The 16,535-nt window shown below is 40.5% G+C and overlaps 1 protein-coding gene across 1 annotated transcript in view; it reads right to left on the reverse strand.

The window, feature by feature from the left end:
* Positions 1–9,003: 9,003 nt before the first annotated feature.
* ABCG1 (ATP binding cassette subfamily G member 1) overlaps positions 9,004–16,535 on the reverse strand; it is a 51,045-nt gene continuing 43,513 nt past the window's right edge. Inside the window, exons 11-15 of the mRNA XM_084530810.1 lie at positions 14,742–14,910; positions 13,856–13,956; positions 13,238–13,396; positions 11,742–11,860; positions 9,004–10,136 (exon numbers count right to left, since the gene is read on the reverse strand). Coding sequence (XP_084386936.1) covers positions 9,908–10,136; positions 11,742–11,860; positions 13,238–13,396; positions 13,856–13,956; positions 14,742–14,910 — 777 coding nt within the window. The 3' untranslated portion in view covers positions 9,004–9,907. The remainder of the gene's footprint in view (positions 10,137–11,741; positions 11,861–13,237; positions 13,397–13,855; positions 13,957–14,741; positions 14,911–16,535) is intronic.

Consider the following 16,535-nt stretch of genomic DNA (forward strand, 5'->3'; position numbering starts at 1 on the left):
TCCACGAGTCCTCTGCTGTCTTTATTTTAATGCCGTGTATTTCTTTGTCTCCTGGGAAATCAGACGTCCTAGCAACCCGCAGATGACAACACGGTTGCTGACATTTCTGTAAGAAGCAGGGTGCGGAGCTTATACTTCACAGAGTAGCTGCTTGGAGGTGCTAGCTGATGGGTGGCTACGCATGGACCTTTCTGTTTTGAACACTGAAAATACCCAGCGTTTCCCTTTTTACAGTGACAGCCGTGGGATTGTTGTGTTTTCCCCTCAGGACACAGGGAAGGGTCCCTTTGCTCTCCCCAGCGCCACCCCCAGCAGCCAAACCAGCACCTGTACAACCAGCCCATGTCCTCACAAGTGGGTCCCATGGTTTGGGTGCAGGAAAAGTCTGATTCGGCTCAGCAGCATTAAAAACAAAGCAAGAAACAGGGCCCCTGGCCTTAACCTACACCTGAACTATATGCTGTGGTGTGTTGCCAGACACAGGAGGAGCACTGGGCCTCCAGGTGAGTGCGACTGCTTTCCTCTGCACACCTGTAATGCTTGGCACTGCAGCTTAAATGCTTCTCTGCTCTGGCTGAGATAAAGAGTCCCTAAGAGCGCTCTTAGCTCTTAACAGAATGGGTAACATGAGGCTGCTGCAGTAGCATGCCATGCTCGGGGGCTTTGCAGAAAAGAGCAGTTGAGCAGTTTTGCAGGGATGTGCTGCAAGGAGAGAAAATGATGAATACACCAGCCTCCTTAGAGCCTTCTTTTATGGTGATGAAGTTATCCAAGTGGGCAAAAATCAGTCATGTGTGAAAGTCCATTATCTCTCAATTAAAACAGGCTCGGTAACAGGATATAAATATGGTTGTAATAGAAGCAAATAAATTGACAAGTCCTCTGAAAGTCTTTGAAGGTCTTTGCTAAGGGAGATTTGGAGGTGTAGCCCAGGTGAATTTGGGAGGGTTAAGCACAGTGTGATCATTAAAATAGCAAAGTGGCCCCCAGAAGACAAGCCCAGCCGAGGGGCCCTGGCTGCTGGCCATCGATTGCGTTTCAGAGCCCACGTTGGCCAGCACATGGACATGAGCAGATGCGCACAGCTCATCCATTCGGTCTGCGTCAATAGATTTACAGGCTTCACTAGCTGGCACAATGGAAACAGCTTCAAATGATTGGGTTGTGTAAAGCCTGTCCTTTCCTGTCCCTTCTTTATTTTTTATTTTATTTTATTATTTTATTTTATTATTTATTTTTATTTTTTTTTTAATGGAGCCCTGACTTACTTTGAGAAAAGAGACTCAACTGGAAACTTGAACAAAGCTGTTGTTAGTGTTTCAGGCTGGTTACCCTACCCCAATTAAACTTCCAAATAAAAAGAAATCCAAGTGCACCCATAACACCCTGAGAGTGATGGGTGGCCACACTGGGTCATTTCAGAGGTTCATCCAGCGTCCTCCAGCCCCCAATAATGTTGTTCAGGGAGAGGGGCAGGATAAGCATACAACAAGGCTGCTTTTTTAACACAGCACAGAGCTCTTGTCACAAACGTGAATCAGTTTTAACGAGCAAACATGAGGAGCACAAATACAGACTCACCCTTAGCGTCTTTGCTTGCACACCCACATAGCTGCACAGCGATGAACAAGTAAGCAAAGTGCCTAATATTTTTCTGGGGGGAAAAGAAAGTAGGTCAGCTACAGGATTTTCCATTTGAGGAAGAGATGAAGGACTGGCACAAAACTGTAATGTCAGGTATCTAGTAATGCTATTGCACAAAGTTGACTTGGCATAAAAAATTCACAGATCTTGAAAAAAATCAAGGCACAATAAAATAAAATAAAATAAAATTTAAAAGGAAGAAAAAAGGGAAAACAAATGAGGCTATGAAATTAATAATTAAAAAAATGCAACTAGTGTCCATGCTGCTCTTGGCAGCTTTTCTGCCACAGAGGTGGGAATTCCCAGCCAAGCCCCTTATTATGGCTTTCCTAAGATAAACCCCGGTGCTGGTAACTGGCAGCATGACAGCTGCTCATTGCTTACCTGGGCACTGCACACCTCCTCGCATCCTTCCATGCTGAAAGAAAGGATCATTCTTATTGTAGCAACTTCCCTATCTTTCCAGCATTTCCCATCCTTCATTATGAAAGTTTTTAAATTGATAGTTACGGGAAAAGGCAACATCAAGTGTTCTTTGTTTTCAAATGCTCTTTATTTTATGATGCAATTTAGAGAACAGAGTGGATGGTAATTGCATGTGAGGTATATTAATTTTTGTACAGTTGATAACGAGAAGTTTATGGCTGGCTTATTTCATAGCATTAACTGTAATATAAGACAATAAAAGTGATTGAAGTTGCTGCTCGGGCTACAAAAGAATCCTGTTCCTCCTCTTCCTTGTCTGATTTATGGAGAGTTGGCATGGGAGGCATCTACTTTTGGGGACCACGATGTCTTCAGTCCACCATTTTTTGCAGGTCTATAAAACATGAAGCATGACCTCTATTATCATTACAAAATTGTCTTGCTCTTAGTTTTGAAAATGTAGTCCTATTGCATCCTCTGGGGAGTTTATCCTTTAAGCATCACTGCTCATGTTGTCTAGGGCTGGACACTTAGCAAACTTGTGAAAGTTATGGCTGTTAGCCTTGCACTGTGGTGAGATACACAGCTAATTTTGTTGCTGTGGCAGGCAGGAGGGGTGGCACAAGGACAAATTAGTACCGTGGAAAGCCACCGTGCCAAAATGAGTTTTGGCATGAAAATACCTTTCATGATGTATGTGACAGAAATGTACAGGAGGCTGCAGGAGAACACAGCACGGGTGTTGTGGCTGAACAAGGGAACATGGTGCTTGGTAAAATGGGAAATGGACAGGTGGGACTGGCAGAATAAAGCATGGTTTCCCTTCTCTGGGAACAAGGGAGGAGGAAATCTATAACTTCCAGAGTACTGAGCAGAAGGTAGACCAGGAATGATCATTGACTCCTTCCTGTAATGTAAGAGTATGGGAAAACTCTGCTGAAACTTGCAGCTAGCATGGTCAAGAACAGGAGACTCAAGCAGCAATTAGACAAGTCCATGAAAGAAAAATCCATCAAACGTAAGAAAATACAAAGAAAACTGCAGTGGCTCAGGCAATCCTTGAACTGTCAGGCAAGCACCTCTTGATGCTTACCCCGTTCTTACTGTTCCCTGTGTGGTGCTGTTGTCCACTGTCAAGCACTGGGCAGTACAGATCCTTGCCCTGAGCCAATGTGACTGCACTTATGTTATGAAGAATTTCTACGAGTTATATCTGTAACCTACCTGTACTGGAGTTACCTGAAACCACATCTAAAACAGGCAATTTGCTGTCCTTGCTGACTGCCAGGGGCAGTCAGTGAAAATGTATCTGTACCACTGCAGCTGCCAGTTCCCTTGGAGAGAGAACAGCGACAAAGGCATCTGTCTGAAAATAATAACACTTTATTTGATTTTTCTTTTGTTACATTATCATAAATGTCTCTATTCTCAGAAAACAAAGCCCTAGTTTGGAAAATAATGCACATACAAATCTCTTACGGGTATTAAGTATACAGAAATATACAAAGATTTCTCTATTATTGTCATATATCATCAGAATGCCCCACATCCCACATTTTTACTCAGGTCCACTGTACCAGTAAGCGTTAACTACAAAGGTAACAAGCAACCTGAAAAAGACATGGTTTATATAATATAATTACATATATGTATATATATATCTACAACAGTGCAAATATATCACAGCGTGCAGGCAGCAAAAGTCTCTAGAGAAGCATAATAAAATTGATTCATAGTAATGCAAATGCATTACAGAAAAAAGAGACAACAATGACATTCGATATACAGAATATGCACACTTCAGCACGCTGATTTAGAATGATACTTGCATTGACTCTTGCTTTAAAAACAAAAGAACAAATGTTAAATAATTCAATTACAGATTCAAGGGTAGTATCTCACAATAAGGTCAACTGACTCAGAGAAAGTATTTCACAAGGCTTACTGACATACATAAGGGTTTGGCTACACTGCAGAACTTGTTTTCTTTTCAGATATATCACATAATCTTTTTCCTTAAATTTCATGTATTTATCCTGTAACTTAGGAGCATTTGTTCGATATTTTTAAGAATTGTTCAACAACTTTGCGTGGTGGGAAAGCTGCTTTTTAAAAGAAGAGGAAGAAGTTTGTGCAACAATTATGCTAAATGGGTTACAGAAATAAGTTAAAATGGGGTAAGAAGAAAGACATCACAGATGTCACTGAAGTTAAAAAAAAAAAAAAAGTCAACCTTAAAAGTAAAGATTTCCATGTCATCTTTTAATCTGCTTAAAAAGACATTTTAGATTTTGTTCTTCTTGAAAGAGTGGAGAGAAGCACATCCTCAGATCCAGACCGTGAGGTATTCAGTAGCTCAAAGAAGTCTAAAAAGTCAGCGCTTCACCTCAAACCCCTTTGCACTGGTCCCAAGAAGCTCATTTTAACCACCCACGTAGACAACAACAAGTAACTAGCTAGAAGGACACGAGCAATTGTTTTGCATGGCCAGAGCTGTACAGAAACCCCAAGTAAGAAAATGGATCGATAAAATCGTGATGTACCTTGAAAGCATAAATAACGTACAGAATGCAGGCTGGCAGGCTAAGTTGTGGGAATTTCTTTTGCAAAAGGATAAATATTTTGACTGGTCATCCTTTGTTTTACAGTTCCTGCAATTAGTCTCAATAGAAACCTAACACTCTTAAAAGAAGCTTCTACAACCGACATCTGTGTAAAGCTACGGTTCGTTAAAAGATTTAAAAATAATGAAAACATTGAAGCTAGATTTCATGCTCTAAGGTAGCATTACTCTTTTGCAAAATCTGTATGAAATGTGTACAGAAAGAGAAGTGTGCTAACATACACACAACTGAAAGGAAATGTGATGCTTGCAGGCTCAACCTGTAGCTTCTGGACTTGTAACACGCATCCGGGTTATAAAAAACATTCGGTGGGATCAAAGTGACCTATCTCTATATAATGAGAACACGTATTCAGGAACAGGACAGTAGGAGTTGATCCCTGAAAATGCTACTGCCCCTGTCCGGGAATAGCAAAGCCCATGATTAACTTCAGTGAGACCTCGCAATTAATATATGCACTCTCTAGTGTGGTGGGGTAGAATTAGTAGGACCTGTACCATGGGCTCAGCAATGATTGGCCTGTCACAAACTGTTACAAAGGACATGATACTAGGACTAGTTCCCAACAGCTTTTCAAAATGCCTTTGTGATTATCCTACCTTGTTAATGTTTTCCATACAGAACAAAAGGGAAGTAATTCCTGAGCAAGTGCACCCTTTCGGGGTGTTCTGGTAGGAAAATGGACACACACAAAAAGATCATTTTCAGGGTCTCAAAGGAAAAAGAATAACTGATATCTTAATGACCATGACGTTTTCTAATATCCTTGCTCTTCAAATCACAGAATCATTTAGGTTGGAAAAGACCTCTAAGATCACCTAGTCCCACCTTTAACAGGTCCGCATCACTGTCTTCCCACTGAGCCACCAAGTGGGGCTGACCTACAGCTCAGTGAGCAGAGGCAATGTGGAAGAGGCACGCATGCCATCTGCACCCTTCTTGCACCCATTTTCTGAGGATCTCTGTTTAGGATCATAATCACTGCACATTAAGTCCCTCCCTCTGCCCTTTTTTTATTGTTCCTGAAGTTAATCATCACAGAGCAGCAGGCAAAAGAACAAAACTGTATTTCAGTTAAAAGTTAATGCCGAAAAAAGAACCCTTCCTGCTTATTTTGGAAAGTACAAATAAACACTGGCATTTTTAGTATGCAAAGCAGTCCTGGATTGGCATTTCTGGTGCAGAAAGAAAAAAATAGATCTTTCTCCTTACCAAAATTACACAAAGGCAATTATGCAAAACAACAGTAAATACGCAGGAAAATATATACTCATCTCTCTGCTTGATTTTCCTTCTCTTCTGCCCCTCAAAAGAAATTTCTGGTTCAAAAGAGTAGATCAAAATGCCAGCTATCTGATGCCTCTGGTGTCTGGACACAAGTGTTCATTATATTACACCTATACCATCTCTCTTTCTTTAATGTGCATATATATTCCTCTCCTGTAATGATAAAATAAATACTTGGGGCTCCAAATATTAAGAATTCAGATTTTTAAAAGATATTTTTGTTACTCCTTTTGATCCATAAAGATGACTTTTTCTCAATTTCTTATGAGTGCAGACTACTTTCCAAATCTTTTATTTAATTGTAAATAAAAGTAATTCCTCCTAAAAACTTTAAGGGTTTTTCACATTATATGCAAGTATCTGCCCCCAAAATAACAATTCTGAAGCACATAAAGTGTTGACTGGTGCATGTCATAACCAAAGCAACAGGAACAAATACGTCCAAATGAAACAAGGAAGCCAAGGGAATGCCCAAGTCTTCTACTAATCACAACAGAAATCACACATTCAGTCTTCAAGAGAACTTCCGAAAACTTTTGTGCCTCTTGTGCAATTTTTAGCCAGATTGTGCCTGGTTTGAATGGTGATAATGGCATCGATTTCAACCAGTTTATGGCTACTTATATATGGCTATATAAAATGAGGTTTTGAAGTCTTTACAACCCTGCTGGCCTCATTATGTCTCAGCACGAAGCCTCCAGAGATTGGTAATGGGCTTGCTTACACCACAGCACATGCAAGTTCAGTCCACTAACATGGGGACGTGTTCAATACTAGCCTGCTAGAACTTATTTCCACATAAAGGGAGAAAGGCCATGCTGAGCCTCTGTTAAAAGACTTTGCAGCATACGAAAATATAACTGGGATGGACTTCAAATACTTCTGTCCCACAGTATCAGCAAAAGAGATACCAGTTAATTTTAGCACTAAGGAGGGGAAAAATGATTATCTCATTTATGTTTAGTGCTGGCTTCAAGAGAATTAATTTATTTCTTTACTGGGATACTACAGTCTGAAAGTGTTCCTTAGAATAGTAACTTTGAGCTAAATTCTGCCAGCAGATGGCTGGGAAGAAGCACATCTAATTAGAAAGGAGTGATCAAAAATAGTCCAAAGCATGCATTTTCTTAGAAACACCCATGGAGAACCAGACTTTTGGCTACTGTAACGCAATACAAACTTACAGTACAGGAATGTTGCAGACTAAAGAGGTAAAATAAGCCTACAAACACAGGAGCAGGCACAGATAACAAGACAGGATCCAAAGAGCTCCTACTGCTAAATTGGTCTAGCTGGGAGGAGACAGCAATACCCTTGTCTAAGCTGAGAGTGGCGAAGTACCAGTTTTATCAGCAAAGTGATTTCACTTGGTAAGTTTCAAGAGATCCTCAGTGTGCTATTTGGTAAATGGTGTTGATAAAAGCAAATCAAACCCTGAATTTATTTCATGCTGTGGATGTTGCACACTTTCATACTCAGCTAGCTCGCAGCTGGACCAGCAGTGTGCAACAAAAGAATAATCTGGCAAACATAGTCCTGTATCTGTTTGCAAACAGCAACCACCTGAAATATTCACAAATATTCTGAGAGTCTTAAAATAATCAAGGCACATTGTGCCAAGGGATTTCAGGGGAACAAGGGATTTGTGACTTGTTTAAAAACTGTTCACAGTTATGATTATTACCTAGAATAGTCAAAGTTCTTAATTTCTCCTATCTGACAGCCATGGAGGCCCATGCCTGATTGTGAATATACCTGGAAAAGCTGCAGAACTGTATAAAAGCTCTACGGGCTTCAGAGATATTTTGTGGGGGGGGAAAAAAAAAAAAAAAAAAAAAAAAAGCAACAAAAACATGCAGAGAGGTTGGACAAGGATGGTTTTTCTTGTCCTTTTTTTTTTTTTTTTTTTTTACAGTAAAGATTGACCTTATTTTCGCAGATTGACCAATTTCCAGGGAAAGTTCAGCTGACCTTCCTAATACAAGTGACTTGACTTCAGCCTAGAAGACTGGCTTAATTCAAGCATTCTGAGCTTAATAGATACGCACGGTCTGTGTCTGTACCAGCAAATAAAATAGAGCCTGGGCACGGACCAGGAAAACAATTGCCTTCACTGCTAAGTGGTAGAGCTGTGGCTCAGCACAACCTGAGCTTTTCCAGACAGTGTTTGGGCACTGTTTAAAAGTTAGTACAGTGCAGAGATTGTTCCTGGTAGCCCCAGCTGTCTGAGGATTAACGGGACAGACAAAGGCAGACTGTGAAATCTAGCCTAAAGAACAGAGACCAGGCCCTGGAACTATTTAGTTTGCTAATTTAGATGTGGTCATGGAGTCCTCAAAGCCAGACTGTGAGCTGTGACTGTCGGTGGCCAGCAGATGCACAAGGTCTCTCTCTTCAACTAGTCTGTCATGAGTTGCTGAGCTCCTGAGTGCTTTGCTGTCACTGAGCTGCTTCCAATCTACAAGACCTCAGTGTCCCGATAGGAATAATGCATTTATAGAATGCGTACTATTGGTTTGGATGTCTGTGACACTAAGGTAAAACACACGGTAACTGCAGAAGGTAGTGGAATTCACACAGATGTTTACCAGGATGTCCAACATAGGCATTGGTCCCATGCTGTCACTCTGGGTTGCCAATCCAAACCCGGGAAAATCAGTGACAAAATTCACATCAACTTGGAGTCAAAACTCCCCCTGCCAAGTTTACAAAGGTGAGATATGCAGAACAAATGCATGCCTCTTGCAATGGTTTCACCGGTGTTAATTCCCATGTCACGCATGTAGACATTGGGATGAGAACAGAACTGCTTGGTATAATTAACCCTGCAATATTACAAGGCCCTTTGCATATTTTGAGGAGACTCCTACACGTAGTGGGTTACAGGTATTTTAAATGCTGCTGCAGGAGGCAGTCACCAGTGGTTTAACACAATGCCCCAAGCTTTGAGCTGTGGATAGACCTTGCTCAGGCTTTAGGGATGGATTCTGCTTTCATAATTTAAGAAAAAAAGAGCATTGGAGTGCTTTGATCTTTTCATTCACAAGAGGTAGATCAAACAGATAATGAGCAGAGTCAGTATTTTCAAATACAACAAACATTTAGGATTTAAAGGACACTGCAAATAACATATTTTCAATCATTCAGCAGTAGCTTGAATATGTCTGTGCTATCTATTGTTGCTTCCACATACAGGTTCAGTGCAGACTCCGAATCTGCCTTTTCCTCCTAACATTAAGATTTTCAGATATGAGACCAGCTCGACAAGTAAAGCACCAAAATTCTACATTTAGACACAAACAAAAATAATGACTTGAATAATTATATATTTTTTTTGTTTTTAAAAAGTATCCATGTTAAAGAGATATCTTTTCCTTATTAATTATTACATTTACAGACTTTTGGCCAGAAGGGGTAGTTCTGTGGAAAATAACTGCAAAATAATACATATAAAACTGCAAAGATGAAACTCTGAATTTAAAAAGATGAGAGAATCCTATTTTCTTTGCATTCTCCATTTTGCATCTCATTACCTTGTCACTTACAATGACATTATACAATTCTGGCTACCAGGACTAGTATTACCTTGTCGTATGATTGGTTTTCATAAGGAAATTTCCTACAACCATTTTTTTTTTTTTATAACAGTTACACTGTCTCAGTATCGATATTCTGTGTTGTAAAATTCCCTTCTATTTCTTCTTCCTAGTTAAAGCTAGAAAGTGTAATAAAAACATGACCCAACCCAGCTGGACTGATTGGCTTAACACTATATGTCCTCTATCCCAATGTGGTTCTCTATGGGCTAGGTCATAACAGCATCTAGCTGGGCACTGGAGACGGGCCTGCCACAGTGAGACAATGTCAAGAGCCCTCTATTGCATGTCTAAAGATCTTCCTACTCTATCATTTTAGCTGTTTTTCCTTTACCTCTCTGCTCGGATTTTGTATCTGAGAACAAAATAGGCAATTAGGCGCAGAGAGATGAAGAAAATTCCAAGAACAATGAAGTCCAGGTAAAGTTTGGCATTTTCTACATCCAGTTCTCTCAGAATGGCCTCTGATTTTTGAAAATGGCAAGTGTCGTCTTTGTCACAATGCAGGTCTTCTCGATCCAGTCCATAGATGGAGAGAATTACTCCTTCGAAGCCATATCTGGAAAGAAGAAGGATGGGTTATAAAGCAAAATGTTGATAATCAGTTTAGAAGTAGTCCATCAGCAATACACTCTCTATGAGAGCTTGGCTGGAAACACTGAGAGGTTCAGTATTGTTCTGACATGCCTCAAGGTAAATTCTATCCCTATTACAATCAAGCAGATGACATGCCACTGGCATTTTACATGAGATTGAACAACGATAGAAGTTTTGCCTTGAACTGCTTCCAGTTAGCGTATAGTGCAATTTCTCAGAAGTAAAATGTTAAAATACAAAGCAGACTAATTTCAGCTCACACTCAGAAACTCCGCTTTTAAAAGTGACATTATTAATTCCATTTTTAAAGCTAAGCAAGGGGGATACAATTACGGTTTGAAGTCTGAATATATTAAAACCGGCATCTATCTAGAATGTCTCTTCTCTTACCTTCTGTTCACTGTAGTTTCACTAATTAATACTGCACAGTTCCCACGTCTCCCCTAGGACTGGGTGTGCTTAGGATCTGACTTTGCTAGCAGATACAGTATCATGGTTCCCACACTTATGATAGCTCCCTCCAGCTCCAAGAGACCCCACACAGGCTAGACAATGGCTAAAGGCCTCAGCTTGAATTCTAGCGACTAATTTGGGGGGGCTGTAGTCTCTCAATCATTGTTTGGTCTCTGTATAAGACCTCACTTGTCAAACAAGAAGATATTTTAGCTTGGGTTTTCTTAGTAATAGTGCAGCTCAGGCAGGATGGGGAAAAGGGGGGTGGGCAAAGGAGGAACCACCTAGGAACCTATTTCCTCATACTAAAGTGGTTCTGCAAGTACATGAGCCATATACAAAATGATAGTCCAAGAACTGTTTACAAGGAGCCATTTTAGCTCCTTGGGCAACATACACTTCCTAATCATTTAATTTCATTCCAAAAAAAAAAAAACATCCACCATCACCACAGGAATTCATCTTATCTAATTTCAACCACAAACATTCAGGGTTCTTGACTAAACTAGCCCACCATGCTAGCCTCCAGAGGCTTCCTGATGGCAGTCACCACATCTTGAGACTACTATCTCAGACAAGGAGTGTGACTGACATAGATAGCATATAAGGTGCCTGTGCTTCCAATGCCAACAGTTCAGATTAGAGATAACAAAAACCCCAAGCTTCTCATGGCAGTACTACTGCAAAATTTAAAGAAATCAAATCTTCATCTAACAAGTCCATCTAGGATACTGCAGTGATTTATACAACATTTTCTTCCAAAATGAGGCACTGGCATCAATTTCTCATTTGGGCATACTGTTCCTATTATTTCACAAATCCACTGCTCCAAAATCCAAGGAGATTTGAATGCTGTGTAATTCCATTTAATTTAATGGAACTTACACAGACTTGTGGCTGATGATCTGTACTGAATGTTCCAGTTTATTTCACATCATACACAAATAAAATGAAGTTGAGATAATGTGGTATTCATTTACATCATATTCATGTATACTTTAAAGAAACATCCTCTGAACATAGTTTCCTTGGCACCCAAAATAACCAAACAGGCAAACAAAATAAAACAAACAGCATTTCCAAAATGGGAGGTTAATGGCCCCCCTAGCAGTACCTGACATAGGAAATGTAGGACATCCACTGGAGGTATGTTGGGATGGTATCAAAGCTGACAAAAAACCCAGAGAACAGAAGCACTGGGATGGCAGTAACTGGCCCCACAAAAGTGGCCACCTGGGGAGAGAAGGAATAGACAGTCTATTGCCAAGAGAGACAAAGAAAACAAACAAACAAACAAAAAACTTGCTTTTTCATCTGACCTCAACTGAGAAAATATTTTTTTTAAAAGCACTTTCCTTAGGAAATCCTCTGTTCTGTGCCAAACCAAGTAAGTCAGTGAAAATCTCCTCTCTTAGACAGTTGGGAGTGATGCCACTCGAGTCCTTCTGAAAACACTACTCCCCCAAATTATCACAGTTTCAAATAGCAAGAAATTACTAATTTTTTTGGACAAGGTTTCTTAGGGGGGAGGTTAGATGGTCAATGGAGGAAAAGGGGTCCCTCTTCTCTTCCTAAACCTTGCTCCTAGTTGACCACACTGCTGTGCTGGGATCTGTCCTTTGAGACACTTGGACCCACCAAGAATTTACTGAGCAAGATGGGCACTGGCATTCCCTTGCATACCCTGTGTGTGAGACCCATCTTCCTCAATATTATCCTTCCTCACTCACTCCCCGCTGCAGGCACACAAAGTTCCCTTCTCATTAACCCCACATGCACAGAAGCTTCAACTGGTACTAAAATTTGATGAAGAGGATTATATCCAGTTGGGTGGCTTTGGTGGGGTAGACAGATCTTGGCCCATCTCCAGCCTCTTTTCTCTACATCTCCTCTAGGGCAAAAGGCCATACGAGTATCTCTGGGTAGAGCAGACAAACAGGGGTCACAGCACAGGGCTATGCTTAGTTCCAGAGGGTGGCACAGAGAGGGAATCAAGACTTCTACTGCAGAAAAATTATAGTATCAGTGCCTATTAATGTCAATAACATCTATTACCACAGGCACCACAAAACAGTTCTGCTGTGAATTATCACTTCACCAGCCTTCCTGCCAGGAAGCAGAACGGTGGCCAGCTTCCACTGCAGCAGTCAAACCAACAGCTGCTTCCTACCCTCCCTCTGCAGAGGTTTAGTTTCTGGGCAATCCTTTTTCCACCTTGGCTCCTGCAACTTTCTTGTATGTACATGGAAGGACCCCATACTGAGCTGCTGATCTTCATGGCCTACCTCTACTTTGTAGATGCATGCAAATGCATCAGTACTGCAGTTTTTAGGACCTGCTCAGCCAGGGATAAATAGCAAGTGACAATTCACTCAATCAAGCACAGCCCCGTTCAGATGAGGAAGGAATTTCACAGCCTTGCATCCAGTGGGTGTTCACACTCTTAAAGTCGATGGTTGCGAGAAGCATCAAATAGCTCTACCAGACCAAGAGAATATTTTGCCTGTTATATCTTAATAAATGTCTTGTTGACAAAGCAGCAGTCACGGTAAACAGTCAGTACTAGGAGACTGCAGGATTTCTGAGAGGTCACAAAACACCATTAAGTACCTGGAGGGATGTAGAGGCTGCACCTATGAGAAGACCTAGTGACTGTGCCACCAGGGATGTCATGGTTCCCAAGGCTGCAAAGAGGACAAATCGGAGTGCATCAGATGGCTGCGAAGTCATCCAGTAGACAATGCTGCAGTAAGCTACAGGAAACATGATCTGCAAGGAGATACTTGTAGTTAGTCCATTAAAGCCAAACATTCACTCACTCTCAATAAGATAAAAATGTAGTGAGTTCCAGTTAACTCAGAGCTCTCAAGCTTTGCATGGTACATGACAGGCATGGCATTCAGCTGAGGAGAATGAATGCATCTGCCACAGACTGGGATGTTTATCGTACTACTTCAGTATTAGAAAGCAGATCCCATTCACTTGCAGTCCTTTACGATTCCCCTTCTGCACAAAACCACAGATAGTAATGTGTTTATTCAAAAAGTATTGGGTCAGGTCTGGGCATACTGTAATCCATGTGCATCTGATTTGGAACTGAAGATTCAGCACATATATATGAACAGTTTCACCGCCATTCAAATGGATAAAATACTATTACTGATCTCAGCAAGTGGACTTGCCATGAATTTAAATGATTCTTGTTTTATTGAAAAATAGAGCATATACCTGAAAAGGAACATCCGCCATCGTTTTGGCAAGATAGTAGGCTTTCAGGCTGTACCAGTAGTTCAGATGCTCTCTCAGAAATACTCCCATCTCAAGAGGAACTACAGAGAATACAGTTTTGTAAGCTAGGTTGTCAATGTGTAATATTCTTGCACATAATAACATATCTAATAATATAATAAAATAACAACATAATCCATATCTAATCCTTAACTGCTGTAGTCCCACAGTAAGACTGTAACTCTAAGGCCTTTGACAGACCAGCAATAGTTTCAATTATTTGTCACAAAATGTAAGATGTCAGCCCTGAGACTTGCTCATTGTTTAGAGTATGCATGAGGTTACTCAAATGATCTGAACTTTCCTCAAAGAGGCTTTTGAAGGAAAAATGTTTTCAAAGCACGAGGGACTTGGTTATTCATTTTCGTCCAACAGGGAATACAAAGTAACAGCACTCCCCTAAGAAGTAGGGAGCAGTCCATACTGCAGGAGTTTGTTTCTGATACCACAAGATTGTGCTGATTTCATGCAGGAGTCATGATTTAGAAGTCCTAGAGAAATTAAGAGAGTTTCTCTAAGATTAAACCACAAGATCCTGACAAAGCAGAGATCCACTGGCTCCTTAGGAAAAGGGGAAATCCCAGTCCAGGATTGTAACATTGGACAGTGAGGGTTGAGAAACACTGGCAGAACTGTGGAGAGAAGTCTCTCTTTTGACTTCTACACAGCAGCTAGTTAAGTGCAAGATTTACCCCGATACCTGTCTTAGAAGTGGAAGCACAAGTCAAATGTTACTTTACATGTAACAGATACAACTCCCTCTCAACCTGCTGCAACCTCCTCATCCTTTAATTTAACAGTATGACTGTTAATGACTGGTACTCACATGTAAGGACAGTTGGCATGAGCGCAGCAAACATAAGAAACAACATGGAAAAAAAGAGGAAGCCGGAATTGCTGAGGACTTTCTTAGCTTCATTGCCAATGCCTAAGTAGAGCAAGCCAATGAGCAGGCCAATTCCAATGTGTGAGGTTATACGCAAGTGCGTCAGGACCTACAAGCAAGGAAACAGAAGTATCTCTGATCAGAAAGTCTATGTTCAAAAACAATGGCAATATCACCAAAATCAGAAGCACAGCTTGCAGAAAAACAGTAATTTATATCCAGAAGAACATATATAGAAATGTTAATTCTCTTCTAGCATACTGGTCCTCAGCTATGGGAAACTTATGGCAATGAACTTGCCAATGTGAATCAGACCCAAGGCTATTACTGCACAAACGTTCTTCCTGTAAACAAAAGCACAACCTGCAAATGCTGCAATCTGAAATCTTAGTGTCAGACAACGTCATTGAGCCATTGGCCCTCATTCATCAGGGGAAGCAGACTTTCTTTCTGACAAAAACATGAATGTCTCTGAGCAGAAGAGACCATCAAGGGAGGCAGAAGAGTTATTTGGGGCATACATAGACCAAATTAACTTAATCTGGCATAAATAAGCCTTTTGTGTCTTCTCTGCAATACAATACTCCTACAAGAAGTATGGACAAACAAAGGATGATTAACTGTAGAACAACTGCAAGTCTTTACAGCCGAGCATGAAAAAAATCTTAACAACATTATTCTTCCACCTATGCATCTGAAAATAAGCTAGAGTTTCCCCTGGTGGAGATGAGGAGAGGTTTGTATGATCCACGTTCTGAATTTGTACACCTCTGGGATACATATAAATGGTAGTGTCCTAAAGGGATACCTCACTAGGTGAGGGGCAAGAGCAGTGTAGCTGCAGCATCTGGAGCTCGGTAAAGCCAAACTCACCCTAATGCAAGGGTAATTCACTCATGCTGAGCTCCATGTGGCTCAACTACTTTGGAGTTCCAAAACACCTCATTGTCTCAAACCCCTTTCTTAAGGACAGGTATGTCACATTAATGCGTATATTAATGCGTATATTGCCTTTTCTCCCCCATCATGTAAAGCACCGAAAACCTTCCAAACCACAGGAAAGCAGCAAACAAACCCTCTTTGGGTTTATTAAAGTGCAAATTTGGCAACTAGAAAAGCACTGGGCCAACGATACTGAATACTCATGAGTCCCTTGGACAAGTGTGCATGTAAGGTCTGTTTGAGGAAGCTCATCTCTTTAATTCATGCTTGTTAATGAAGAAATAACCCTATCTGGAGGATCTTTCAAAGCAGTAACATTCAGACAGTGTAAGTACTCCCATCTCTTGAATTCACAAACAAGAAAAACTTCAAAAATAAGAAAAACTTCCCTGAGTGGAACAAAGAAAGGCCCATTGCATTTTGTTAATGTAGACTAGCCACCCAAAACATTTAATGAACTTGCATGAAAACTGCAGGTTTGGGGATTTTGAAGGGGGGTATTTATTTTTAGGAAAAAGGTGGAGAATATATACTTTTTTTCCCTTGGAGATGACTTTTTTTTTTTAATAATAGTTGCTCCATTTTGATTTTAAAGGTATGAAAACTGAAATATTTCCCTTTCAGAGAAACAAAATTTTTATTTATCCATTTTCTGTTTCACCAGGAAAGAGAAAGACTTTAAGCATTAACTTTACATTACACTGAAACTGCATATCTGCCATCCTGTATTCTCTGAAGAGACTAATTTTGTGACATACCAGTACAACTTCACACTCACTTTTTACTAGGAAA

The sequence above is a fragment of the Aythya ferina genome (genome assembly GCF_964211825.1).
Source record: "Aythya ferina genome assembly, chromosome: 1".
Classification (NCBI taxonomy): Eukaryota; Metazoa; Chordata; class Aves; order Anseriformes; family Anatidae; genus Aythya; species Aythya ferina.